General features: G+C 40.7%; 1 protein-coding gene across 1 annotated transcript in view; it reads right to left on the reverse strand.

Annotated features, from left to right (window-relative positions):
- The window catches only part of arhgef4 (Rho guanine nucleotide exchange factor (GEF) 4), a 138,951-nt gene extending 111,313 nt beyond the window's left edge, over positions 1-27,638 (reverse strand). The window contains exons 1-2 of the mRNA XM_044339539.1: positions 27,208-27,638; positions 19,986-20,015 (exon numbers count right to left, since the gene is read on the reverse strand). Of these exons, the coding sequence (XP_044195474.1) occupies positions 19,986-20,015; positions 27,208-27,399 (222 nt within the window). The 5' untranslated portion in view covers positions 27,400-27,638. The remainder of the gene's footprint in view (positions 1-19,985; positions 20,016-27,207) is intronic.

Below are 27,638 nucleotides of genomic sequence, written 5' to 3' on the forward strand. Positions count from 1 at the left end.
ATGCTAATACTAATTCAATCCAAAGAGAATAAGAATAGCACCAATGTGAGTGAAAGACAGCGGGCCCTCCATATTTCCTGGGTAACCAACAGTTACAGGAGGAAATCATCATGCATCCACTCCCTCATTTGCATAACAAGTGTTCCAGAGGCCCGGGCCAACTCCATGAACCTAAAAGAGTGTCACTGCTTGTGCAAAGAGCCCCTCCAGTCTTCTCCACCCCTTCCACTCTCTGCAAGTGGCCACTTAACACTGTGTTTTGTTTTCTCAAACTGAATTATTGATGAGAGCAACATGCAAATCAGCTGTCCAAAGCACTGTGTGTTGATAAGGTTGAGAATGCACCACCAGACCCTTCATTTGGGCCCATTAGCAGGATCTGGGTCGGTGTTTATCAAGCGTTGCAGAGTAGGAAATCAGTTTTAACCAGCCAGAAGTTCTCAGAGTGACACATATTTGATGCTACTTTGAATCCATGAATTTAATTATTTTTTAACCTGATCTTTCCCCTTCACTCAGTGTGCAGTCATTGTTAAAGCAAATCTGCATAGCTTTGTTATAGTAACTGTAAAACAATTAGATTGATCGGGCTGACTTACAGTAGATAATTGCAAGTAGCAAAAGTGAGTCAAATTTCCTACTCTAATCTTATACATTATATACAGTACATTTATTTTCAAAGCCATGTAAGTGACTTGCCAGTATTTACTTAAAGCCTTTACTACAGCCTAGTAAGCAAATGAAATATTGTTATGTGATATGATAAGATTCAAGCAGTTGATTAACTTTGGCAACATATGTTTGCATAGAACTGGTGATGTATAGCTTTGGTCCTTTTTTTCTAGAAGGTTAAAGTCAAGTTTGAAATATTATTACCACTTGAGCTGGCAGAAACTGTTCAGTTCAACCATATAATATCCATTTTGAATTTTGGGTGGAAATTGCTCACTAGTTTCTGTGTGCCCTCAATTGCAACAGTTAGTGTTAAGGTGTTACAGCTGACTCATGTTGGTGAGAATAATACTATAAATACTAAAGATCTGTCTCACAGCAATTGGTGATCCTATCTGTGTTGATTTTCTTCCTATATCAATATGTGGATACATTCATATATTATATCATAATTTCTGTTTTGTTTTGTTTTTCAATTTCCTTTCTAGGTACTCCCTGGTAACTGCATAAGTACCCTCTTGGATACCTCTGAGGAAGCTTCATATAGTACTTAACTCTCAGTCCTACTCTGAGGTAGGAGTATTTTGAGTCTTAGACCCCATTCAGACAAAATTTAATGTTACAGGGGGGTGTGGAATTAAATATCCACTGTGATCCTCGGTTATTAAATGTGTTGTTCCAGATGGCATTTTAACCACATGGAAATGCTGGTATATGATCTGTAATAGTCATGGATGTTCAGCAGGCCAAAAGAGAAACGCAAAAGCCTCCCCAGGGGGATGCCAGAGAGTTGAAGGTGAGGCAAAGATACTGCGTGAAGAAGAGTAAAAAATCGCCCTCCTTCTCAGACTCCAAACCCAGTCAAATCTGAACACAGACGTGAAACACATATTGAATATCGCCAATAAACCTCCATAAATCCACTTAGAAATCAGAGGAAAAAGACGCTTCAGAAAATGCCTGAGAATCATCACATTTTTAAGTTTTCTTCAGTATCAAAATAATCCAGTGATAGTTGTCTACATCCATGGCTACACTGCAAACAGGAGCTGCTAACAGCTAGCAGACTTTTTATGGAGACAATTTGACAAAATGTATAAAAATATCGGCTAAAAACGGGTCTGAAGGAGAACAGCAGTACCTACCTGTAGCTGACATCACAGTTCATCTGATGAGCTTTTATGGAGTCTTGCTCTCTTCATAGTTTTATTTTTCCCTGTTGTCATATTGGTTCCCAAACAGGTCGATATGTTGTTGTTTGCATATTTGCGTCTAGCAGATTAGCAAAAACATTTACGAAAATGACCCATATACAGTACTGTGCAAAAGTTTTCGGCACTTTGCATGTTGAGATTCTTATCCATAATGCAACACCATCAGGGAGCAATCTGATCGGTCCAAAATTTATTCTGCAGCATCACAACGAGTCCAAACATCAGTCAGAGTCATAAAGAACTAACTTCAGCACCAAGAAGAACAAGGAGTCCTGCAACAGATGGTTTGGACCCCACAGAGCCCTGATCTCAACATCATGGAGTCAGTCTGGGATTAACATGAAGAGACAGAAGCAGCTGAGACGCTTAAATCCACAGAAGAAGTGTGGCAACTTCTTCAAGATGCAGGAACAACCGACCTGCCAATCACCTGAAAAACTGTGTGCAGGTGTCCAGAGGAGAACTGCTGCTGTCTTAAAGGCAACGCTACTCACAGCAGATATTGATTTCACTTAAGTTTCTGTTGTTTGCTGAACTTTGTATAAGTTAATTGATCAATAAAAACTACTCATGGCATTATTTTTGAAAGCGTCCTCACTTTACTTTGATGCCTAAAACTAAAATCACAGTACTGTATGTGCTCTGGACTGGATTAAAATCAGACCTGTCATTACCTGACAGGTCAGGTAATGTTAAAATCATCCCACCTCCCCGAGACATGAATCCTGTCTGAATGGGGTGTTAATTTAGATTTTGTGATTCCTTGGAGAGATTCTGATATACTTGACAAAAATATTCCCTTGTATTCTGTCAAACTGATGCTCCTGTTAAAATGTACAGCATATGGAGAAATGCAGACAACTGTAGCAGAATGCAAACACTTGTGTGCTCTCTGCATAGGTCAGATTGTGTGGTCTGAACTCTAATGTGAGCTGACAGTGTGTATCAGCTGGACATTGTCAAGAGCGCCTAGATGGTGAGAGAGGAAGCTCCATCTCTCCGAAGCCAAGCTGAGAGCCAGTGGAGCAGAGCTCATTAACATGGGGTGTAAATCTATGTTCATCTAAAACCATGAAAAATGACTCTCAGTCTGATCTTTCACTGGATTCATTGGACAGGATCCTCCTCAGAGAGGTCTTGTTGCCAACTTGTCAAAAGGATACAAAGGAATCATGTCAGTCATGCTCTGTTCCCTTGACTGTCCCAGACCCGCTCATTTGCTGTCTTCCTATCTCTTTGTCACTCACACACACACTCATACACACACTGAGATGTTGTGCCGGGCCTGGAAGGCCAGAGAAACCTAATGACCGGGCAGACAAACCACAGGTCCAGAAAAAGAAAAGCAGTCAGTCAGTCATTACGCTCCCTCTGGCTCATTTCATCCTCCTTTGTGAGGAATGCTTTCTTTGGCTCTCCCCTTTCTATTCTGCTTGCCTACCAGCCTTCCGACCCCTTTCTCTTCCTCTCTATTTTCAGCTGCAGGAAGAATTTGGGTTAGAGGTGGATCAAAGTAACCCGGTCCTACCCCAAAGCCCTGGCTCACACTCATACAAACAAGTGATGTCATGGTTGAACGTATCTTACTAACATGATAACATGCTGTCAGCTTCCCTCAGTCTTTACCTCCACAGAGTAGACAAAAACATACAAGCCCCCACATATTGGAAAGTAATCCAATACAACAGTCCTGTGATACATTCTGAATTTAATAATTCTATACATAGCAGCAGTAGATATACAATGTTGATTAAATATGGATCTGACACATACATTTGGCACACGTTGTTTTTCAAGAACTACTAGTTCCACACACTGAAGGTCCTGGTTCAACACTGAGAGTTTTACGGGTTTTACTAGAGAAGACGTCTCACTCTGTTGGAGTTGTGGCAACCACAGAAACACTCACTCTGATTGTACAGTAGTGTTACAGAGTGGAGCTTTGTCCATCACAAATTATCTTTGTTCGAGTACAGACACACAAACAAGTTTCATTTTTCATCAAGTTACTCACTGTATTAACACTAATGACACAGCTGATACGACCTGCCGCTAGCGACTTCTGTCATTTTAACCTGTGAGAGTCACCTGTGTGACTAAACATGAGAAGCTGCTACATAGCTGAATGTTTTGTACATTGCTGCTCTTTACTGATAGGAAAGAGAAGGGAGAGCTAAAAGATTCTATGACAACAATTTCATTAACTTTGGAGTAATCTCTATAAACAGATATCTGCATATGAATGCAGAATCCTTAGGCAACAGAACAAGATTTTGGATTTCGGCTAAAACACAATCTCAAAACCCATCAGCTATGCATATATATGTTTACAGAGATGTTGTCTGGACGGCCTCAAGTTGTTAATTGGACTGTAAACAATGACCGGCACATGGAAGAGGAAGTCTTGGCCCGGATATCTGTTAACCGTTGTCAGGATATCCACTTGCTACTCCGGAACCCCTGAAATATTGGCTGTTACATCCAGAGGCTAAATCGTTGTTAGACAGATAGCCGATGGGTTGCGAGATTGACTTTGGAGTGAATCTGTTATTATATATAACTGATCCACTTATGTAACTTAAGTGATCTGACCACTAAACAAGCTAGATCTGAAAGAGTATACTGGCCCCTTAAGGCTGAATTCACACCAAATCCGGCAATCTGGCACTACAACACAGGGGGCTTTGGTGGTGGGGGCGTGTTGTTTGAGGTACCGGAAACTATAGATTGCCATGTCTGTGTATTTTTGGGACAGTAGGGACAGAGCTCAAGGGGGACCTTGCCACTGTCACAAGAACTGCCCATGTTCCCTTCCCAATGTGTCCCTTGCTACACTTGCCAGAGTTCCCACCCAGATGGGCATCTGCACCTGCAAACAAGCCTATACAAAGTAACAAATCAAACCCATCAATTCCCAGGCAACCTACATAGTAGTTGTCCAACATAGCCCCCTATAGTGGAGGGCAGCTTTCATAGGGCTATAAAAAGTACCTGAGTGCTTATTTCACTGATTTGTTGGAGTGGAAGGAGTGATTTGGTGGATCTGTTAATCCAAGATGAAAAAGGAGACAGTGAGAGGAAGAATAAGTATTAGAAGAAGAGGACAACATAGAGAAAATAGAGGAAAGGTCCTTATGATTTCTCTCATGCAAGGGCATCGCCACCTTCCCCACACTGCAGCCACAGCAGCACAATAGTCCAAATACAGCCCTGATCAGTCTGCAGTCCTACAGTCAACTGCCCCTGGGGGACAAAAGAGAGGGAGATGCAACTTCTGCACATCAAAAAAGACTGTGAAAGTAATGTTTTTTGCAGTTTTGTTCGTTTGAAATTTGCAAACCAGTTTGTTGTTTTGTTTTATGACTAAAACACTTAATGCAGAGCTGACAGAAAAGGTGGGCTTTCACTTTGCAAGCAATGTTGTTGATTGATGGTGTTAATGGTTATAATTAAACCTACCACTCACTTTCAATAACACTCATAGAAATAATAATGGCTGTTTTGTTCTCCTGTTTTAGATAACATAAGATCATAATATAGTGTGATTGTGAATATTTTCTCTATAAACCTAAAGAAAACACTCTCACTGAAACATTAACGAGGGATTAATCACCCATTTATTAATGATTGATAAGATTTATATGGATGCAAAATACATTTGTTATTCAAAATTTGGTATAGGGACTAGAAGGGGATACGTGAGCTGGATCAAAAATGATCCGCTCCATACTATGAAGGGTCAGAATGCATAGTGTATGTGAGGGTTAACCGTCCACCTGTGTGTGCTACTAAATTTGTCTTCATGCTACTAAAATCTTTAGCTTGCTAGCACCAGTGCTACCACCTAATAAAGTAAGTGTTCAGCACTGTACAGAGAAACTAGGCCAGCTATAGTGCAGTCTTATCCTCACTGGCACAACCAAAAGATCGAGTTTACGCCCCTCTCTTCAAACTAAAACAGGTTCCACTTCAATCTCATGAAAAGGCCTCAGTCAAGAGGGATATATCACCTGTGGAGTTTTAGATTACACAGCCACTATACTGTCTAAAGACAGTAAGGCAACCAGCGGTGTTTTAGAGAACACTTTTAGGTGAGGGTGACTGCTGAACTCACTGCTGACCATGTTGTTGACATACTGTGTAAAAGAAACCAAAATTGGTGGATGGAGGAGGTGGTTGAGGTGGCATCATTTAAAGCTGTTCAGCTGAATGACAGAGTCTATCCTTCCTACCCACTGCATGCTGCTGCATCGTGTTTCCATCATATCTCTGTCATGGTTTCAGAAGCAGAGCATCTTCAAGCAGTCTGTTCCTCAGCAGCAATATTTCCAATATTATTTTAAGCTGTTTTGGTTGAAATTTTTGTGTTTTATGGGCAAATTGAATACCTGTCTGAAGTAACAAATTAAATTCATTATTAAGTATTAACTTAAAGTCAATTATCAATCATATAGGCATTTATACACATTCACAAGTGATGCAAGCCGTTTAATTATTTCCGAAAGTCAGCAACGGAATGTGATGCAGCCGCAACCAGTAGACATAGGAGGTTAGGCACATGATACGCCCTACTATATGTACAAATATGACTATTTTAGGAAAAGAAACATTAGTGTTTTACCAGTAATACAGCAGTCATGTACTTAATATTAAAATGCCACATTAAAAGCAATACTAATTGAGGTTAAAGACAAGCCAAATGATAGAAAACCCAATCAGTAATGACAAATACTATAATATGTCTTCAGTCAAGCTGCATTATATCAGTCATACTGCAGGTTGACAACACAATCAAGAGCCTGAGTGTAATTAAAAAAAGCTAAATCAGCTGTGTAATCCCAGCAGCATGTCTACAACAACATTCACAGCCTGTTCCTGCATGCATTCACACACAAATAGGTTTGTATCATGTGCTTGACACATGTATGTTATATGTCACACAGTTAATACATGTTCTGCTGCTGAGTTTATCCAGCTGACTATCTGACTGACTGCAGTAAATCCAGGTTTGGGGTCCTGCAGGTCCTGTGGGACCCAGCACAAATATTGAAGATGTATTCAGTCTTATGCACATAGGAGCAGGAGGTCAGCATTATCATCATTTGATGAAAACTCATGAAAAAATATCATTATTACAAAACTCATTGTTGCTAACTTCGGAGCTAACTCCCTTCACTTTTTATAGCAGTTAAGGTAACAGACGTGACTTTTCTTTGTCTTGACAAGCTGCAGCATTTATTAACTGACACACTTTTTCCTCTGCTCCGCTCACATTCACCGTCATTTTTCTGATGCTCACTCTCTCGTCTAACCACTCACGCCCTTACGCACTGCCCTATTCCTTAAAAGGAGTTACGCCACCAGGAGTTTCCCAGGCAACGACACAGACGTTGTCTCATGTTTCGAAACAGCACAGCTCAGAGGCTCCCTAACGCTACTGATTTCTGAATGAATGGATATTTGGCGTTATTTTAGGCATTTAAGAAAATATTTTTTGGCCTGGCGGGGGCATCTTGTTGGCCTGCTGGCCTGCCAGGCTTGTACTATTATAGGGGAAACACTGAAAACAATTGTGCAGACTGCATCACATGGTATAATGTGCTATTTTATGAAAATTACCTCCTCTTTTGATTTCTCTCTAGACATTTTACAGCAGAACATCTGTAGCACCTGTAGAAAAATTGTTTGAGCATCTTTCTCTTAGAAGATCGTTTTATATCTATAGATAGTTGAGATGCATTTTGACATCTGTTGGTCCTTCAAACACAGCATCCAGAAGACACTCTGCACTTGCTTTGGTCAGTTAGTCTATGAACCCATGTATTCAAATGCATACACTGCATTGAATAGTACAGAAGAGTCACTACATACACTATGCTCTGTGAGAAAGTAGGAGTTTTTGTCAGCATGCAAAAGTCAAACAGAAAAGAAATAAGCAGAGGAACTCTGACTCTGTGGTTAGACTGCCACTGGTTGGATTCCATTAGCACAGATGCCACTGAAATAGGACAGGTACAAAATAAGAACGGAGGAGGAAAGGGCCAGGCCCGAGTGTATGCTCTCTGGGCTGACTCTGCTCCTAGTCTGGCTTCACCTTTAACATTTGGTCCTCCCTAATTGTAAGCACTGTTTTTTGCTGGGCCTGTAGACCAGTGAGTCCAAAATTAGTGGTCAGCTGCTGAGAGGAAGCAGAGGAGTCAATTACTGGTATGGCTGGGAAACCACGCACACACACACACACACACACACACACACACACACACCTGAGTTGACTTCCTTCCTGAACTATGACCATAGTTGTCTCCAGGTGCTTTAAAGGACCAGTGTGTAAGATTTAGGGGGATCTATTGGCAGATGGAAAAGTATATCATAAGTATGTTTTAATTAGTGTATAATCAGCTGAAACTAAGAATTGTGTTTTCATTAGCTTAGAATGCACCCTTTATATCTACAGAGGCAGTTGGTCCTCTTCCACAGAGCTCGCCATGTTGCACTGCCATGTTTCTACAGTAGCCCAGAACGGACAAACCAAACATTGGCTCTAGAGAGAGCCTTTTGTGTTTTTCGCAAGTTTTGCGGCCACCACAGGTTCCCCTACATAATTTGAAAGGGAAGGGGGAAGGGTATTCAGTTGGTTGCAATCTACAATCTAACCAATAGATGCCACTAAATCCTACACACTACTCCTTTAAGTGCGTTCTCAATCAACCAAACTTCTACAAATGACATCCACATGCCAATTTTCTACATTAGTACATCCTGTCAAACACAACGGCAGCATGAAATGTGAAGAGGATATTTAAATAATTTACAGACTTCTTTTATAACAATATTCATACCAATGCAGGAAGTAGTGTGACACTGATATAGTCTAGTGAGTATCTGGAGGTCAAGGTAGGGAATGAGTAAAGCACTTAACTCAACAGTGGGGTCCCAGGTTCATGTCCTGTTGTCAACAAGACATTTTTGCAAAAATAATCATGACATAGTTTTCCTAATCTTAACAAAGCAGGTTTAGTTGCTTAAATCTCACCATTCCATAACCATGCTGCATACCTGCGGGAAGTACCTGCACAGTATCCCTGCCACTGGGGGGCTGAGGTAAGCTATTCTATTGTTGTAATATCTTCTTTTTGGATGCATTACAGCCCACTTCTCCCAGCCCCAGAAGCATGACCGTTTCTGTTTAACTGACATCAAGGTGAATAGGTTCAACAGTAACCAGGTTTCTAACATTATTCAGGCGTGTCAATCCAGAGTGTAGAACCCCCAACTCAAAAAATGTTCCTGCGGCTTTGTAGCCTAATTCAAAACAGTGGAACTGAACATGACTCAGATGTATGCAATATAAACTTGGTGTAGAGTATTTTGAATAGTAATTTATAGCCCATATGTGGACACTGTAGAATGAGAAAATATCCAACTTTGGCGGTGATGGTGAAGTGGTAAAATCAAAAAAAGACACATAGACAGCAACGCACCTCACTACTCACCTTTCTGCCAGAGGAATGATCTGAAAGATGCTATAATCATGTAAAAAGTAATTGTGTCTTTAATTCAGCCACCATTAGGTTTTCCCAAAATCTAAAATCTGAAAATTAAATTTTTCATAAGATCTGCTTCTCTTCCATGCTATAATATTATGAATTCACGTATAATAATGATTATGAATGTTATTTTAGCTTCAATATTTAAAAAGCAATACTCCCAAAAGTCAAAAGTCATTGTCAAACTCAAATATCCAAGGATGTGATATTGATGCTCTATGTTGAGTTTTCTCTTGTGCATCAAATCAAGAGTTCCACATTCAGAGGTAAATCGTCCAATCACATCCATTAGCTTTCAGCAAGCTCTGACTCTATTTCAGGAGGCTTTTGAATGGATTGCCCCCAAAGATGAATTGTAATAATTTAAGCGATCACCTGACTTTTCATCTAGCACCACTAGCAGTTCAAAATGTGTCCAATACTTAGTTTTATGGCCAGATACCCCCAAAACTAAGTAATGACATTACGTCAGCCACTGTTGTATTTTATGTTTAGTGCTGATAAGCAAATATTAATATGCTTAAGAGCCTAGTATTCTCATTCAGACATGCCTGTCAGATGGTCAAATACGTAACCCCCTCATTTCTATAACTATCCAATACAGACAAGCCGACATTCACACCCACTTCACACAGTGATTGGTCAGCTGTGCGGGGGTAGGAAGGGTTTGAACTTCTCTCTCTAGCTCTCCTTTTTCTGGCTATACCATCACCACCAAAGTGACACATCTATTTATGTCACTTTTCATGTGACCAACCGAATGCAACACTATGACTGCCTTCCAAGAGAGACTGTCTGAAAATATGTGCTCTGTATTTCTTACAATCTTACAATCTTACAATTTCATTTAGCAAACGTTTTTATCCAAAGCAACATACATCTGAAAGTTGATACAACACAAGCAGGGATCTAGTCAGGAGTGAACAACATGAGAAGTGCTATAAAGCTAAGTTTGAGTCCAATAGGACGTAGATTCCAACAGGCCATGCACAGAGGCAATGCATAGAGTGCATAGATTGCATGGAAGCAGGTTTTTTTCTTTTTGTATTTTTGTTTTTTCTCTTCCTTCAGTCCATCAAGTGCAGAGGTGTTCGCAAAATAGCTGGGTCTTTAGTCTTTTCTTAAAGATTGAGAGGGACTCTGCGGATCAAACAGAGTTTGGTAACCCGTTCCACCACCGGGGAACTACAGAGGAGAAGAGTCTAGCTGGCAACTCAGGGCCCTGTTGTGGTGGAGGTACCAGGCGCCTTTTTCATTGGCAGAGCGTAATGAGCGGGAGGGAGTGTAGACCTGAATGAGAGAGTTCAGGTAGGCGGGAGCAGTTTCAGTTGCTGTTTTGTAAGCGAATGTCAGGGTTTTGAATTTGATGCGGGCAGCAACTGGGAGCCAGTGGAGGGATATGAACAGCGGGGTGACGTGTTGTTTTGGGCTGGTTGAAGACCAGCCATGCCGCCGCATTCTGGATCATCTGTAGATGCTTGAACATACATGTGGGGAGGCCTGCCAGTAAGGAGTTGCATTAGTCAAGGCGTGATATTACAAGAGCCTATACCAGGAGATGTGCTGCATGCTCAGACAGGTAGGGTCTGATCTTCCTGATGTTGTTGTGATGGTTGCGCCAAGTGAGGTAGTGTATATTGAGAAAAGAAGGGGACCAAGCATTGACCCTTAAGGAACCACTGTGGATAAGCGGTGTGGTATGGACACTTCTCCCTTCCAAGATACTCTAAAATATCTCCGTGAGAGGAAGGACATGAACCAGCAGAGGGCGGATCCTGAGATACCAAGCTCAGTGAGTGTGGAGAAGAGGATTTGGTGGTTAACTGTGTCAAAGGCAGCTGACAGATCTAGAATCAAAAGGGCTGAGGATTGACCAGTAGCTCTAGCTGAGCGTAGTGATTCCGTAACCGACAGGAGTGCAGTCTCGGTAGAGTGCCCCCGCCAGACTGATTTGGGTCGTACAGGTTGTTCTCAGAAAGGGAAAGACTTGGGTAAAGACTGTGCGCTCAAGTATTTTTGATAGGTAGGGCAGGAGTGAAACCAGTCTGTAGTCTTCAACCTGGGCTGGGTTGAGTGATGGTTTTTTGAGCAGCGGGGTGATTCGAGCTTGCTTAAATGCAGCGAGGACAACTCCCGTTGTAAGTGTGTGACTGTGGGGTTAGGTGTGGGGGTAGTGGGGCAAGAGTCAATCAAAAGTTTGGAGATTGCCTCCTCGGTCAGAAGGGAGAATAAGGAGAGTGTGGTCCTGTAAGCTGGCAGCTGCAGACTGAGTTGGTCAGATGCAGAGAACTGGTTACTGATGGCAGAGAACCTTGTCAGTATTTAATCGATAAAATGTCTCCCCCGTCCCCCTCCCCTCTCTGTAACAGTTTCACTCTGCCTTCGAGTGAAACCGTTCTGAACAACTATAAACACATTTGATTTCTGACATGGTTGGACAACACATCGTAAGAACCAATTTTGATCGAACGCCTTCATGTCTAAATTAATGTGACAAAGGAATTTACCCGAGCATTTATCACTTATTAAGTTATAATAATAATAATAATAATAATAATAATAAAACAATCATTAATCAAAGGAAGTCTGCAAAATATTCTCCAACAGGAAGTTAAAGGTCACGAAAAAAAAACCCATAGATGGAGAACATGCCAGGACAAAGCCGAGACACTGTAAGTCAAATGTGAAGACTGTAGCTTTTCTCATAACCATGGATACAATGAGGGAGCATGGGAAATGGGACGGCTGAGTGTTTCCTCGCCATCCATTCCCCTTAGCTTGGCTGGATGTGAAATGAGTCAAATTCCTGAGTATCTCTCTTGTGTCAACTGTGTGTTAAAGCTTGGACAACAGCCCGTCACCCCATCACCCCAACAACCCCATTGCAGTCCTACCCCTCTGAGAGGAATGTGACGGCTTCGCCTCTGGACGCTGATTTACTGATGACTATGTGGGTGTGGGTGTGTGTATATGCAGAGTTCTCACACTACTACAAACACATAGGATCTGCACTGAGGAGGGTTTGCAGACGACCTTGTGTGTCTGCTCACATTCTGATTGTGTGCTTGTCAGAAAGAGGCAGAAAGAGAGGAGGAGGGCAAAATGAGGGAAAGAAGGTGGAGAATGAAAAAGAGGACAGCTGTATGTCACCTATGCTTTCTATATAGATGCTCCAAATATTCAAATGGGAAACATTGATGTCTTTGTTTCATTAATTCTTGCCTTTCCTGTGCAGCAAAGGGTCCTTCACAGGAAACACCCACCAGACAGATTATACCATTAGCATGTCTGGGGTCCAGTATGGCAGTGCATGCATGTGTACATTGTAAATAACACTAAGAATCAGACTAAACACTGTGTATCAACTCCAGTCATACTGGTAAGTACAGACACAATTCAGTCTGTACTCAGAAAGTATAGAGTTGCAAAGCGGGAGAGAGTATTTTGGGCATCCATCATTCTGAAAATAAAAGTCCTATGTATTTTATCATAGACAATGTTAGGCAACTGACAGGTGGAGCTCTCCGTAAGGGCATGAGACTGGTTAAATCATTTAGGAAATTTCAACTATGACTTTCAAGGAGCCTTTTGGTGGGAAACATCCAATCAACAAGCTACAGTGTAACGAACAATTTAGAAACTGAAGCAGTCTAAAGAACAGGTGACAAGTGAGGAAGTGATTTTTGGGGGGAATCCACTCCCTTTCTTGCAGACAGTCCCTTTCTTGTGTTGAGTTGCATCACTGTCAGATCCAAGTAGTACTTACTCCTCTGTTTTTATACAATGTCAAAGCATTCTGAATTTACTACACCTCTGATTCACACTGCTGACTTGCTTCTTCTTCATAGCAGAGGCTGATGTAGATATCATGGGTATCACAGTACATAAAACCATCTACTAAACGGAAGGATCCAACAGTATTTCTCAAAAACAAGATCAAAATAATTGAAACTGATGTTAAAAATAAACCTATGCTGTAGTATTGTTAAAGTATCCTAGAGACTCCTGTGTGTCTTTGTTGTGGAACATTCAGGATTTCATTGAAAGAGGCCTTTCAAATGGGAATTTACAGTGGTGAGAAATACTTCCGGAAGCAGCGGGTCTTCCCACTTCGCAGCTCTATTGAGATAGGCTGCCGGCCCTAATCCAGAGTGGCTCACAATGAGTGCAACTGTAGAAAAAGCTTTTAGTCTAATTCCTTGATCCTTAAAAAAATGCAATGCAACCCATAGGAGAAGGTTTAAAGTTCAGAGCCTCAGTGCTATCCCCATATTCTTGTGACTGTGGCGGGTTAAGAAGAGAAGCAGAACATGTGTTTTGCTTTTAGGACTTCAGAGCTCAGCTGGCCATCAGATAGCATGCACGACCCTGTGAAGCCCCAGTTAGACAAAGACAACACAAATCAAACATACTGGAACTAATGAGGCTGGTCGTTACATAACAAACTCCTACTGTTATCACATAAAAAGACTCTACGGACCTGAACTCCTCTTCCTACTCCTTCACAGCCTTTTCCCATGTTCAAATAGAAAGAAACAGCCTCACCTGTGCCATGTTGGGGCTGATATTAACATCCTGTGGTGGCTTGTGTTGGCTGACAGGCAAGCAGAGATACAACTTTCTCCTCATACAAGTATGTTTATCTCCAGAGCAGCCTCAACTCATGCAATCCAACCACACAAGAGAAGCCCACGAGAGAGAGCAGAGGATGGGGGGAGGGCCAGAGGAAGGCAGGGCTGTCCAGCCACCCCATACTGTTTGTAAAGCTGTGTTTGTAATTCTGGCTAACACTTCACTTGAGGTACATGGTGATGCATTACAAACACATTATAATCCCATCAGGGGCACAGAGGAACTCTTCTTACACTAGATCCATCAGACAAAAACTTATGTTGTTCCAATGAAATCTTTTCTCCACAACAGTTTAATGTTTACTATATAATGCTAAACCAATGTTCTTGCAGTGTGATATTAACTCCCTATTCCAAATAAAAAGTTACCCTTATATCATCTCTATGCTGGAGGCTTTTTAAAGAGAAAAGTAGGCATATTCTTTTCTAATCCTAAACTTTACTAAAGGTTGCAGAGTCTAGAAATATGATGGTAAAAGACTTGAAATTTATGGCGCCAGCATATCCTAGAATTCTGTGAAGACCATTGACGACTGTCATAGAAATTATGAGCACTAGTATAGCCCAGTGTGTGCAAGATGACTTCTCTTGCAAACATTCTTTGAATTAGCTACACTGGCAAGCTTGAATCTTGAAGTGTCAGAGTTCAATCCCAGTCTGAAGAGCCACTTGAGGAGCAGCAGCAGCAGCTTCAGTACACATGTATGTTAGGAATGACACTAGACAGTCAGAATTTATGATAGATACCTGAGTTTTCAGTCTCCTTTTCCACCTCCTTAACATTTATTAATTACATGTATTCACTAAGCAAAGCAAATGCAAAGAGGACACCAAGACACCATGTTGTTTCCCCATACAAGAAAACTGGGTCTCATGGGTCTTTATCAGTCATCTGTTATTGGTTTATCACACAGTTCTTCAGACATACTGGAAATGCAAACAGTAATGTGCAGAAGGGACTTTTAGTTCCTGAGTTAAGTTCCTGTGGCTTCTTAGTACAGGGAACAATTTAATTGAAAAGGGGCTCATGACATTTATGACATAATTTTATACACATTGTGATAAGGTACACTTTCAACTGAAAAACCACTTATAGATTAAAAGAAAAGAGTTTGTTTTGGCCAATCGAATGGAATAACTATCTGGCAAATGAAGGTACTTCATCGCAGTGGTGCAAAAAATAAATCAGACTTATTGATTTGCAATGTTGCCTCCAAAGGCCCCATACAACCAGATTACTCTTTGGAGCCATTTCTAAACTCGGGTAACCACCATCTTCAGTGACAAGGAACATGTCACCCAGTGCAGTGTGACTCGGTGATGTATTTTTAATTTAATAATTAATTTGGAAACAACAGAGATCTACAGCACAGAGGAGTACAATATATCAGACTTCAGAGACACAATACTTGTAAGTAGGATAACGTCATTGTTTGTTTGGCTCTGCACATGAGATTTGTTGACAATAGGTAAAACATAGGAAATTGCCAGCCTTACCCTTTAAAACATTAACTGATTAGCTGATATTACTGATTTGAAATCATAAGCAAACACAAAACCACATTACACAGATAAATACTGTGCCAAAATTGTTTGCACAAAAAAAGCTTGAGCTCACCAGCTAGCTGCATGATGTGACCTTGAGTTGATTCTCATTAGAAAAGCTGAAGTCCCACACTAGCCATGAAACTGATAATCTGCTGGGATGGTCTGTGGATGGACACAGATTGAAAAACACACAGGCCCACACTGTGCTCCTTCCTGCTGGCCTATTAAAGTGGCCCAGAGAGAAGGTGGCCGTTAGCGTTTGGCGCCAGTGTCATCCTGGCAGTGTTAAATGCCCAAAGCCCTTTGAGATGCCTTCGGACACAAACGCACTGACTGCAGCACTGTCAGCTATTGCCACTGAAAAGAAGACATACAGTCACCAGGAGAAAAAAGCCCGTCTGTGCAGACTTCTGGATCCGCTGCATAGTTGCTAGGTTTGAGGTTTTTCCTAACCAAACTATTTTTTAACTCCAGCATTGATTCCTAAGTTAAAAAAAAAGAAAAAAAATAGCTGTGGGAAATCGACACACCCACACCATTTTCAGTGGATTTAAAGCAATGGCTTTATATGTTTCCAATATGAATTATTTATTGAAAGGTATTTTCTTACATCTGATGAAGAATGCAAGAAAAAGAGTCTTCAAAAGAGTCTTCACTGTGCTTTACTCATAGGCTGCATTTACACTTGACACAAGGGGTTAACAGCAACCCCTTAATAGCTACTGATATATCCATCGTGACAATGTTATTTTCAGTCAACACAGAAGCTGTGGTAGTAGTTGTTCAGAGCAGTAACTTTATGTTTGACAGGTGGATGAAAAATATGTTAATTTAAGAGTACTTTTTCTCTGAGTCGATTTACAACAACCTGTACAGTTGCAAATACCCCATCCACACAGTTTTATAATATCAGTCAGTTATATGATGTCACCATTCTTAATCCCACCTACAAAGCTCTGATTGTTTTCCCAGCTGGGGAAAAATGAGTACAACACAAGTCCTGTTTGAATTGCTGAAAACAACAAAGATGTTGGCAGCCAATCAGAGGTCTTTATTTTTAACATTCACACACAAACAGCATCATGGTATCTACATATTACTGTTTAGACTCTTGATGTTGATCCCAGTCTGCAATTGTGGGATCCTGAAGAACCAGCTGAACAGCAGCAGTAAAAGCAGCAGGTCCAGACAGACCCACAGTTCTATTACTGTTGTGTTCTGTGGTTTCTGAGCTCCACAGTGAACCAGACTTAACTCCTTGTAAATTACAGAGAGAGCTCCTGGTAGCGTTTCCTCACACTGTGTCCTCAAAGTGTTGAAGGAAGACACAATGAGTTCCACTCCTCTGGGAAACTGCCAGGCGGACCACTGACAGACACACTGTATGAGCTGGGTTATCAAGGTTCAAATGTGGGTCACAGTACTGGAGATTTCATCTGCTTGCACCAACAACACAGAGAGGGGTCGCAAGGGATTTATTCAGGCTTTTGTGGTCAATTCCACCTAACTCTACACTTTGACTCCTATGATATGTGTACTGTATAGCCTACATTATAATGAAGGACTACTTTATGTTGTAGTAGCACGTCGTTACATGCACTATTAGGCACGTATTGATCTGTATGTGTTATGTTATGTTTGGATTCAACCAATAAAGAACCATAAAACTTAGTTCCCATCTTCCATGTTTTCATTAATAACATAGTTGTGTAAATAGGCCACACACACAACAATATGCAACAACACAGTTGACTTGCTAGGATCTTCTGGAAGAGTTAAGTCTCACCTTAGATCAATTATTTCCTCTCCTGACAAAGGGTACCATAACTAACACCAAAGAGTTACAAAGCACCACAACAATATAAGAAGCCTTTGTTGCCATATGGTTTCAACTACTCAGCAGGCAGCTGAAGTCATGTGAGCCTTTGAAAGTCATATAAAAAGTGCATTAGCAGTGATCCAGAAAACATTATAGCAGGTAAATGGTGAACCTCAAAGGCTAGCTCAGTCCTCTGACATACTGTGTAAGGATTTGTTTTAGCATCTGCTGCCAATGTGTGCAATTCTCCATCCTGCTGCTCATAGACTGTTAGTGAGCCTGTAGAATTTGAGGCAGACACCCATTAAACAAGACTGAATCTAGGAACACCATCAGCACCGTTCACACAAATTGTCTCTGTTACATGTTCACCAAGCACATATTTGAACAATCTTCAAAGTGACTGTGTAGTTTGTAATGTAATGCATAAATGTACACACCCAAGGGCCAAGGTGTTCAGACTGAAAACAGCACCGTGTTAAAAAAATGTGTTGTTTCAGGTAACGATGTAAGAATAAATTAAGATACAGGAAGTGCAGTGTGAGAAACAGATCTATGAGTTTGAAGGCCTATCACACCCCAGAGCACTGCATAGTGGTTTATAATACTACAAGACAGGATTTTACTACTCTGTTACGTTATCACAGTGACAATCATTTTATCCTCCATAATCACAAGGTAAGTGGTAGATTAGGCCATTCACATTACAAAATAATCTACCAGAAATGTGCACTTCCATGTCTTACATGCTGTAAGTTATTGCATTGCATTGAAGCAAAGGCTGAGTCAGTCTAAACTGTGCCAACAGTGTTTTTGATGCAGTTATTGTGGGCCTGAACATAGCCTCTGAAGAGATGACCAAGGGCGTGCTTAGCTGTGATTGAGGGAAAGGATCTGTTAATAACAGTGTTTCCCCTATAATAGTAGAGGCCTGGTGGGCCGCCAAGCCAAAGAGAACCCCCGCCAGGCCAAAAAATATTTTTTTAAAATGTCAAAAATAACACCAAATATCCATTAATTTGCAAATCAATAGCTTTTGGGAGCCGCTGAGCAGCGCTGTCTCAAAACATGAGTTAACGTCTATGTCGTTGCTTGGGAAACTACAGGTAGCGTAACTCCTTTAAAGGGATAGAGCAGAGCGTAAGCGAGTTAGTGGTTAAGCGAGAGAGCGAACAGCAAAAAAATAACGGTGAATGCGAGCGGAGCAAAGGAAAAGGTTAGCAGTAAGTGTGGCAGTAAATGTACAGTAAAGACTACAGTGTGTCAGTTAATAAATGCTGCAGCTTGTCAAGACCATGAAAAGTCACGTCTGTTGTTTGCCCAACTGCTGGAAAAGTGAAGGGGTTAGCTCCAAAGTTAGCAACAATGGGTTAGCCTAACCTGATGATGCTAAACCATGGAGCGCTAAACAGATAAACAGAAAATGGAAAAAAGGTGTAGCTGCCTGCTAATTTGAACCCCCCCCCCCCCCCCCCAAAAAAAAACGATCGACAACTCCCCTCAGACATTTTTCAAGGCCAAAGGCGCCAAACAAGCTTAAGCATGTCATTATTCCATCTAAACTTGGAAGTACTTCTGCCACAAGCAAGAAGAGACAACAGAGACTGGGTTACCATGTGCAACTGTCAACCTGAAAGTTCATTCACAAATATATTGACTGTAAACCTGGCTAATTACAGCTGATGGAGGGCACTGAGGCAAAAGCCATTCAGTTGTTAGCTGGTGAAAAGCTTTTAATTTGAAGCAGCTGTAGCAGGAAATTGTAGCAAACTGTAGCAGTTCGCATCAGTCATAACTTTCACAGAAAATACAGATTCAAAAGCAATCAACAAAGAGTAAAAAGGCAGATATGTGAAAGTAGGAACAGGAAAGTAAGAGAGAAACTAAACTCCAAACAACAGAGATTCAGTTAGGAGCTACAAAAGCTACCCATAGTACAACATTTAAAAACAGATATTATGATTTCTCTGTCCCTGCATACACATGTTGAGCCAATCAGTATAGTATGAGACATGGCTTTGGACTGAGGGAGGACACTGTCCCAGGTTAGTCCAGCTCAGCCCTGCTACCAAGCAGGACCATCACAGCTCAGGTCAGTGCAGTTACTCTCTTGGCACAGTGCTGCTAAAGCAGAGCAGTGTAAACATGCCATAACATAAGGGCACATGCTGCGTTACTGAATGTTTCTAGACATTCTTTGAATTTGGATTTTATCGGCTCTAGCACATACTGCGATTGAAATCTGAAAAATAGATGACATGTTGACCTTGTAGGTGTAAGGGATGTTGGGATTTATGGTTTTGAGTGATCTGGTGCTTTGAATGTAAAACTGTCTGTGGCTGTCGACAGTAATGAAACAGGTTTTGCCAAAAGGTTTATACAGAGGTTTAAACTGTAAAGTGTGTGCTATTTCAGGCACAGCTACTGTAGATCCACGGAAAAGAAGGTGGGACATTACAGATTACAGATACCACTCTGATCCCAATAAACTAGCAAGCCAAAGGCTTTAAGATACTGAATTTTAAAGAAGATAATGCACTTTCTTTGGTCTTACCTGTAGCGGAGCTGACTGGCATCGGAGTTTCTGGAGAGAGGAAAAAAAGGAAAACACAGTGATGAATACATAATTTTTGTAAGACATTCATAAGATTAACTATTAAAGAAACAGTGAGATAAAAATCTGTTTTGAATATCAAATGCTTTATTCAATTTGGATTACAGTGAATTTGAATAGTAACCCACTTTCACAGCAATAAAAAGTATCAAAAACATCCATAAAAATTTCTCAAACCACTTCTGCATCACAATCCACTTCTCCTCTGCCCATTATTGTGCTCAAGATGTTGTTCACATTACATCTGTCACTCAAAACTACGCTACACTTGCTTATTCCACGAATTCAAACAGAATACAGCTGTCAGAAGAGCAAGCTACAAATTTTTCAGAGCCAAAACCTATAGAGGTGTTACATTTTCAAAATGCATGTTTTAGCAAGAGTATTCCTTTAATTAACTATGTGGCCTCTTTGTATCACAGCTGCTTTGAAAACACATGGTGACAGTCTCATAATGAACACCGGTCACAGTTTGAAGTTTCAACAGCAGCTAAAGAAACAGTATAGCCTCATAAAAAGGCTTGTTGGCGCTCTTACAAACTGCACTATAAAACACTATACTTTTTTAAGACGCAGCTACTGTAACATATGGTGAGTCTGTGGAGCTTTGATGTTCACAGAAAGCAGAATTCCACATCAGGAAGACTTGCAGCCCCCTGACACAATAAAATGAACACAACACTATATGATGTCTTAAAGTGAGGGTGGTCACAGGCAATAAATTGCTCAAATACTACAGTATTTCTAGGACATGTCTGTATGAAGCATCACTTCAAGCTGGTGCTTATAAAGCCATGCTAGTACTCTTTGCACAGTTTTAAAGGCTATGATATATAGAACAAAAAAGAGCACGGTGGAGAGCCAGGCAATACCAGAATCGATGGGAGAGATGTCAGCAGTGAACTTTAACTATGAAGAACCTCCCCCTTGGTGGGCAATTGAAAAGCTAATACAAATCTGTACTTTTAAGTGTAACCCTTTCATTCATTCCATTGGCTCGTACTGCATTAAATACAGTGAAAGGACCATTAAACACGGGTAACAGGTCTAGGGTGCTTATGATTTGGGTAATACTAAACGCCAAGGGCTGAAGGTTTCATCCAGAGGGATTGAAAATATAGCATTAAATGAGGAAATATCCCTGTGCAAAGATAACATTCACAGCCACCATAAATCAGCCAGACACCCAAATATAAGTTGGCAATTTCAATGTATTTACAAAGCGTTGGCATGTAATGAACAACGGAATGAATTGGGCCCACAAAATGTGTGTGTACAGTATGTGAGAGTCTATGTAGCATATCCGTTGGTACTCAGAGGAGTGAATCCATATGGGAAGAGTTACAACACTGCACCATTCTGTCCAAAGTAAATCCACAGCTGATGCCTCATGAGGTCCTTCTAGAAAAACGTGAATAAATCCAAAAACCAATGCCAAAAAATAACCACGATGTCCTGGAATTTCTACCGAGTCCAGAAGCAATGCAATGACCTCCTCAGTCGTATCCTCCTGTGATCCCTTAACTCAAGCTGCTGAGCTTGCTAGCTGCCAGTGAGTTAAAAGTTTGCACCAGTTATTCAGGGTAAGGCACCTGATAAAAACTCATTTTACAGTCATGCACCGTTACTGAACTAAACCCCTCACTTTGTATATTCCTGTGCCTACAGTCAATCACTACAGATTCAACTTGTGAATATTTATCTTTTAGGAAAAAGACCTCTAATAAGTAAACCCCATCTTCAAAAGAATTTCATAAACAACAACAAAGTAAAATAACTCCCTTTATTGTGTTTTATGGCTTTCAACATTTAAAGGAAAAGTCCTTTTTAAATACATATAAAGGGAAATTTCTGTATTTTTCAACCTGGACCCTATTTTCCCATCTTTTTGTGTCTAAGTGACTAATGGTAACAACAGCTTCAGCCAGCAGACATGAAACGGGCTGCAATGTAATCCAATGGGGCAATAGTGCCGTCAATGTACATCCACTAAAAGTGCTTGTTTTTGCCACTGACAGGCTCGGATTGTTGCCTGACAACATTATGGAAAGAACCATACAGAGAAATAAAACGTTTTTCGTTACCTTTCAAAATCATTGAAATCAGCTAAATATTCAGCCATGACAGAGTTAGAGAGGAGTGCCAGGAGGATTTTGTTGTGCTGGAGAACAGAAAGCATAGCTTACTTTCAAAGTCAACCAAGTTTCCCTTTAAAGAACATTTCAGATTTGTTTCAACTTTACACTTATTTTTGTAGTTTTGTCACCAAGTTAACTAGTAACACTCTAGTAACACTATAACAAAGGCTGACAGGGCAAGAACGCACACCTCCCATCAAACCACTCATTAGCTTTTTGAGAAGCTGTCAACCACGCTGAGGATGGAGTTTATCCAGTTGTCATCACCTGATCTCAGTGTGGAACTTTGGCCACATGATAGCAGGTTGTTGTATATGTGTGACCTCTGTCTCTGGTCTCTGGTGGCAGATCTCCTGAACTTTGACCTCTTCACAGTGGATGCTGTGAGAGGTTTTGGACTGGTGTTCACAGACAGCTAATGTCTGTTTCTGCTGTTCATACAGTCTCTTGTTCATAGTCCTTGCTGTTTCACTGATGTAGTGTTCCTCACAGCTGACACATGTGATGTCATTATGATGTCATACATCACTCCAATCTTCCTCTCAGGGGGGTCCTGTCTTTAGGGTGTACCAGAAAAGATGGTTTATGGTAAGTGGTGACTCCCTGTGAAGTTTCTGGTGGTCTCTGTTGCATTAACAGTGTCTGTCCTGGTCTGAAGTCAGAGTGGGATTCTCATCATGCACTCTTTGTACCCACCCCCCATCTCATCATCCCCCCTCCTCCTCACTGATAAGATGTCGTGCTCTGTGTCGGGGATACCTACTACTGATCTTGTGGTGGTTAGAGTTAGAGAGCACCCATGGGACAGAGCTGGACTACTCCTGAAAAAGCTATGTGGTCACTGCCATGTGGGATCACACCCACAACGATTGTGTTGCCAGCCAGGTAGTGGATAAATGCAAATGAGAAGGTATTGAGATGAACCCCATCTACAGAAACTGGCTCTTGGTACATGGAAAAGTGGGAATCACTGTGATTAATTTTGATTCATGAGTCAATGGCTGGCAAGTTAGTTGAAACGTAATTTGGTAATTTAAATCATGATTCAGATTTTTAACTATGACCTAAACTACATATTGTAAAATGAACTTGCAGTAATGTGACTCTATCTTCTTAATAAAAAATACATTTTCAAAGTTCTAATTCTGTTATCTTATCTCTTGTTATATACCAAATATGCACAGCCAGTATTTTCAGTCAGGTGCTGGTCGGTCACAGGAACATATAAGAAAATCAAAATTAACCACTGCACACTGTAATGACTTTACTGTGACTCCTATACAGCTTTGTTTCTCTCTGCAGTTCTGTATCACTGTATTTGCTTAGCCACGCCCACCTTTTAGCGGTCCAATGAAATCTGAAGGATGTAATTTAAACTCCTCCTCTAATTGCACACCACCCACATACGCCTCACTGGGAGGTGTGTAAGAGTACAGAAGCTAAAAACACTCTAACTTCCATTTGACTGTGAATTTCTGGGCTGAGGAATGCTCAAGTTTATACAACATGTCATCCAAATATGTCTGAAGGCAAAAGTGTAGCTGTTCCCAGCATCCACACTTTTTTTTTCCCTTACATGTTTATGCTTTTTTAAAAAAGCAGATAACCTTAAAGGCAGGGTGAAAAACTTGCCATCTTAGAGAGAGGCAAGATGCAATAATTAATCAAATGGGGATAAATGTGCACACTTTTGCACAATCTTTACTTAAAGGCATTCATGGTGATGCACTCATGAAACTATACTTATATGTGAAGTGACAAGTAGTTGTGAGAAGAATTAAAAGAGAAACTTGAGAGAGAAAATAAAATCCTGCCTATTTTCTCACCTCCACACATCTGACCAATCACCGTGGAAAGCGGGCATAATTTTCAGATTGTCAGTTTCTGAAAGTTACAAAAAGTGCCACACACAGCCCCCCTAATTCCACTATCAGAAAGATGTGCGCAGAGGAGATTTCAGACACTGTTTGATAATTCAACAAGCACTTTCTCTGAAGCATACCAAGACTTTTGTTCTACTACAAGGTGAAAAAACAGAAAAACAACAAAAAACAGCAACAAAAATAGCTCAGTTTAAATGAAGACTGATCGATCTATTCACACTCAAAAACCTAATTGGATATATCAGTGAAGAAAAGAGTACATGCTGCATGCCTGCAGACGTCCATGAGCTGAACCTTGGAATCCGACAGCGTGTGGAGGAGGTGGATCAGTCCGACTAGATGTGAGCCAGAACACCTCTGTAGCTGCTGAACAGAGTGAAGCCTGCAGGCGGATTCAAGACATGACTTTGCTTGTCCCTGCAGTCAGCACAGCAAAGATGAGAACATGAGCCAAGTCCATGGACATTTTTCACCCTGGGGATCAACCCTCAACCTGATACGCCCTTATCTTATTAAGCTTGCTAATGGTTTTGTCAAATCAATGTGCAGTGAGTCATGGCAAACTTTGATGGTGCACTACAGCGCTGACATCACTGAATACAGTGCAATGAAAACACATGACAGATTCTTAAAAACATCCTGCAACAGGCTAATTCAGGTCCTGACCTGAATTAGCAGGATATTCCCAACCCTCGAAGTGAAGATGAATTTGATGGGTCACAAGAGGATTGAAGAAAAAACTCCTGTGAACATCTGCCTACTTTTTCCTTTTTTTCATGTGAAATACTGGACATTTGTATCTCTTCTGTACTGTAAAAATCCTTCATGAAAGAATCTGTGGAAGAAGAATACTTTGTTTGAATGGCTTACAATTTATGTCCACATTAAGGGAATAATCTGTGATGTGAGGGGTAACAAGCAGACATTGGTTCTATTTCAGGGGTTACAAAAAAAGAGGTTGGTAACCACTGTTATACACCTTTCAGCCATCTTTTTTGCACTGGTTTGTAAAAACCAAAATCTCTTCCTCCTGCTTTGCCACTGAAGGCAGCTATTGAATGTATGTAAATCACTAAAAAAAAATAGCTGCATATATAAATAATTTGTTGGAAACAGTTCAGAGAATTCTGTTAACACTCACAGTTATAACAAAGCAGTACCAACTCAACAAAATTCACATTTCTACCACTGTGAAAATGTTGCCTGCTAGATGAGTCTTAGCACCTTAGGTGTGAATATTACTGAGTCCCCACAAGCCCAAAAGATTATACACGTTATTATCTAGATAAATCTAGATAATGACATGTACACACAACATAACTTGTGTGCAATATGGCCTCTGTACAAACAAGATAATTACATGGGTGCGCAAGAAAATGATTTGTGTGAACATGTTATCTTCAAACAAGATTAAAAATGACCTTTCAGAACTTCTGTAGATGGAACACAGGACCTATAAAAACATATTTTTTATCTCTTAGACTCAGTGATTAATTTCATTCATGCTTTGCTGGCCTTGCTGCACATTTGTTTGGAATATTCTTCTTTGAGATTTGGTTTTTGCCACAAAATGACTAAGTTGCTGCTGGACCTTTCAAGTGCCACTGTATAAAATGAATGCTTACGCAATCGATCATTTCGTGTTTCATATATGGGCCCTGTAGCCATGGCAACAGACACACTGCTAATGTTGTGCACACTCTTGAAGACTTCTGACAGATGATCTGATTTGGCCTCTATAACTGGTTTGTCATGATGAGGCTCACTGCCCTAAACTGGTTAATCCACTGAAAAGAGCAACAGTCAGCTATAAAGATCTTATGTGTAAACACATTAAACATTCCATCTGATAACTCCACATGCTGGTTTGTGTCAGGTCAACTACTCCAAACATCTGAAAAGATTTCAACAGAATCTCCTCTTTTCATAGCTATACTCTGGAAGGATCAATATCCATTCTGTACTCATGGAATATAAACTGATGATTTCTGAGTTATGAGTGCACTAGTGTGGCATAAAGTACCTCCAGAAGTCTAATGTGTGTAAATTTGTTTTACACAGTTCTTAACATATAACAGACTCATTCACAAATACCCTAATGCTTTGCAAACTGCTTTGATGTGTTCTGTGTTTCTGTTTGCTATCTTAGCAACACGGTTGCTAGAGTAGAAAACAGACACCAGTCAGCCCTGACTGAGAACATTAGTGCACTCTGTCCTCTTGTCATTATCCTGTAAAACTGTCTGTTTTCTATAAGATCATACAGTTCAGACCACATACCATTTATTTACCAAGTTCTCTCCCGATTCAACTTATGGACTTTTTCATCATCAGGATCATCAAGTTCTATTAACATCTGCTGAAGCAGCAATAAACAATAAGCAGTGGGCCATATGGATAAAATCCTCTATCAATGTATGTGTAATTTTATACTTCTTTATCTTTATATGTATTGTTATATGGTTACTTTGAAGGAAAGTCAATTGAGAATTTGTCTAATGGATTAAATAACCACCAGATAGGAATGTCTCTGTAGCTGACAAATATCATCACACTGATGAAAATCATATAAAAATCCACCATACCATAAATGCTCAGTAATTTGCAGCACAATGGTCCAATACAAACTGATATGAAAAGGGAAGATGCCACAGTGTGGCAAAATCTCTGATATGTTATGGCCACATTGTACAAGAAGCCATAAAAACATGGTAATAATGCGTTTGTTGAGTTAATGTGCTCCTTCAACAACTGGAGTCTGCAGTGCTTCAGTTTGCTGTTTCTAAAAGGTGTTTTATCATTTGAACAGTTGAAACTGAAACTTTGGATTATGTGCAGCCTAGTTGGCCAGATTATTAGATTGTGACCAAAACTGAGCTGAAGACACTAATGAATGTTGGATCTTACTGTACAGGTTATAAGCTGGGCAATATGCATACAATATAAAATCTTTGTTTACTGCAATGAACTGTGTTCCATTGTTACGCGTCTCATCAGACAAAACTAAAACTATAACTACCCATTTGTTAATGTTTTAATTAAAATGTGCTTTAATTAGTCTTGTTTGTGGCATTTGTTATTAAGATTACACTGAAATTCACAGTTAAAATGTCACAGTCAACTTTTAGGAGGAAATGTTACCTTGTACCATCGGAGCAGAGCCCAGCAAAGCAGGTACGCCGCCAGGCTGGACTTGGCGGTCCGGTATCTCTCCGGTAGACAGTTCAGATTGGCGAGCTGCTCCGGCTGCTCTCCGGTCCTCGGCTCGGACTCTGAACGAGCGGCCCCGCTGTGCTGCGCGGACAGGTCCCTGCTGCTCCTCGACTCATCCATCAGGTTACTGGTCCGCTGTGTCAGGTTAGATGTGGCTCAGAAGAGTTCGCAGCTCACCAAGAAGCAACCACTTGTATTAGAGCAGTGTGTGGAAGTTTGAAGAGTCTCCCATACTATCAGATCCCAGAAACTTTGACGTTTCAGCCACTTGACAGAAGCTGGTGATGCCAGCTGAGAGGATTCAACTGACCTGCATCAGTCCGGTACTCTGCCAGTATGAACACATTTCACTTCTCAAA

This window comes from Thunnus albacares, chromosome 21 (assembly GCF_914725855.1).
Source record: "Thunnus albacares chromosome 21, fThuAlb1.1, whole genome shotgun sequence".
In the NCBI taxonomy this organism is placed as follows: domain Eukaryota; kingdom Metazoa; phylum Chordata; class Actinopteri; order Scombriformes; family Scombridae; genus Thunnus; species Thunnus albacares.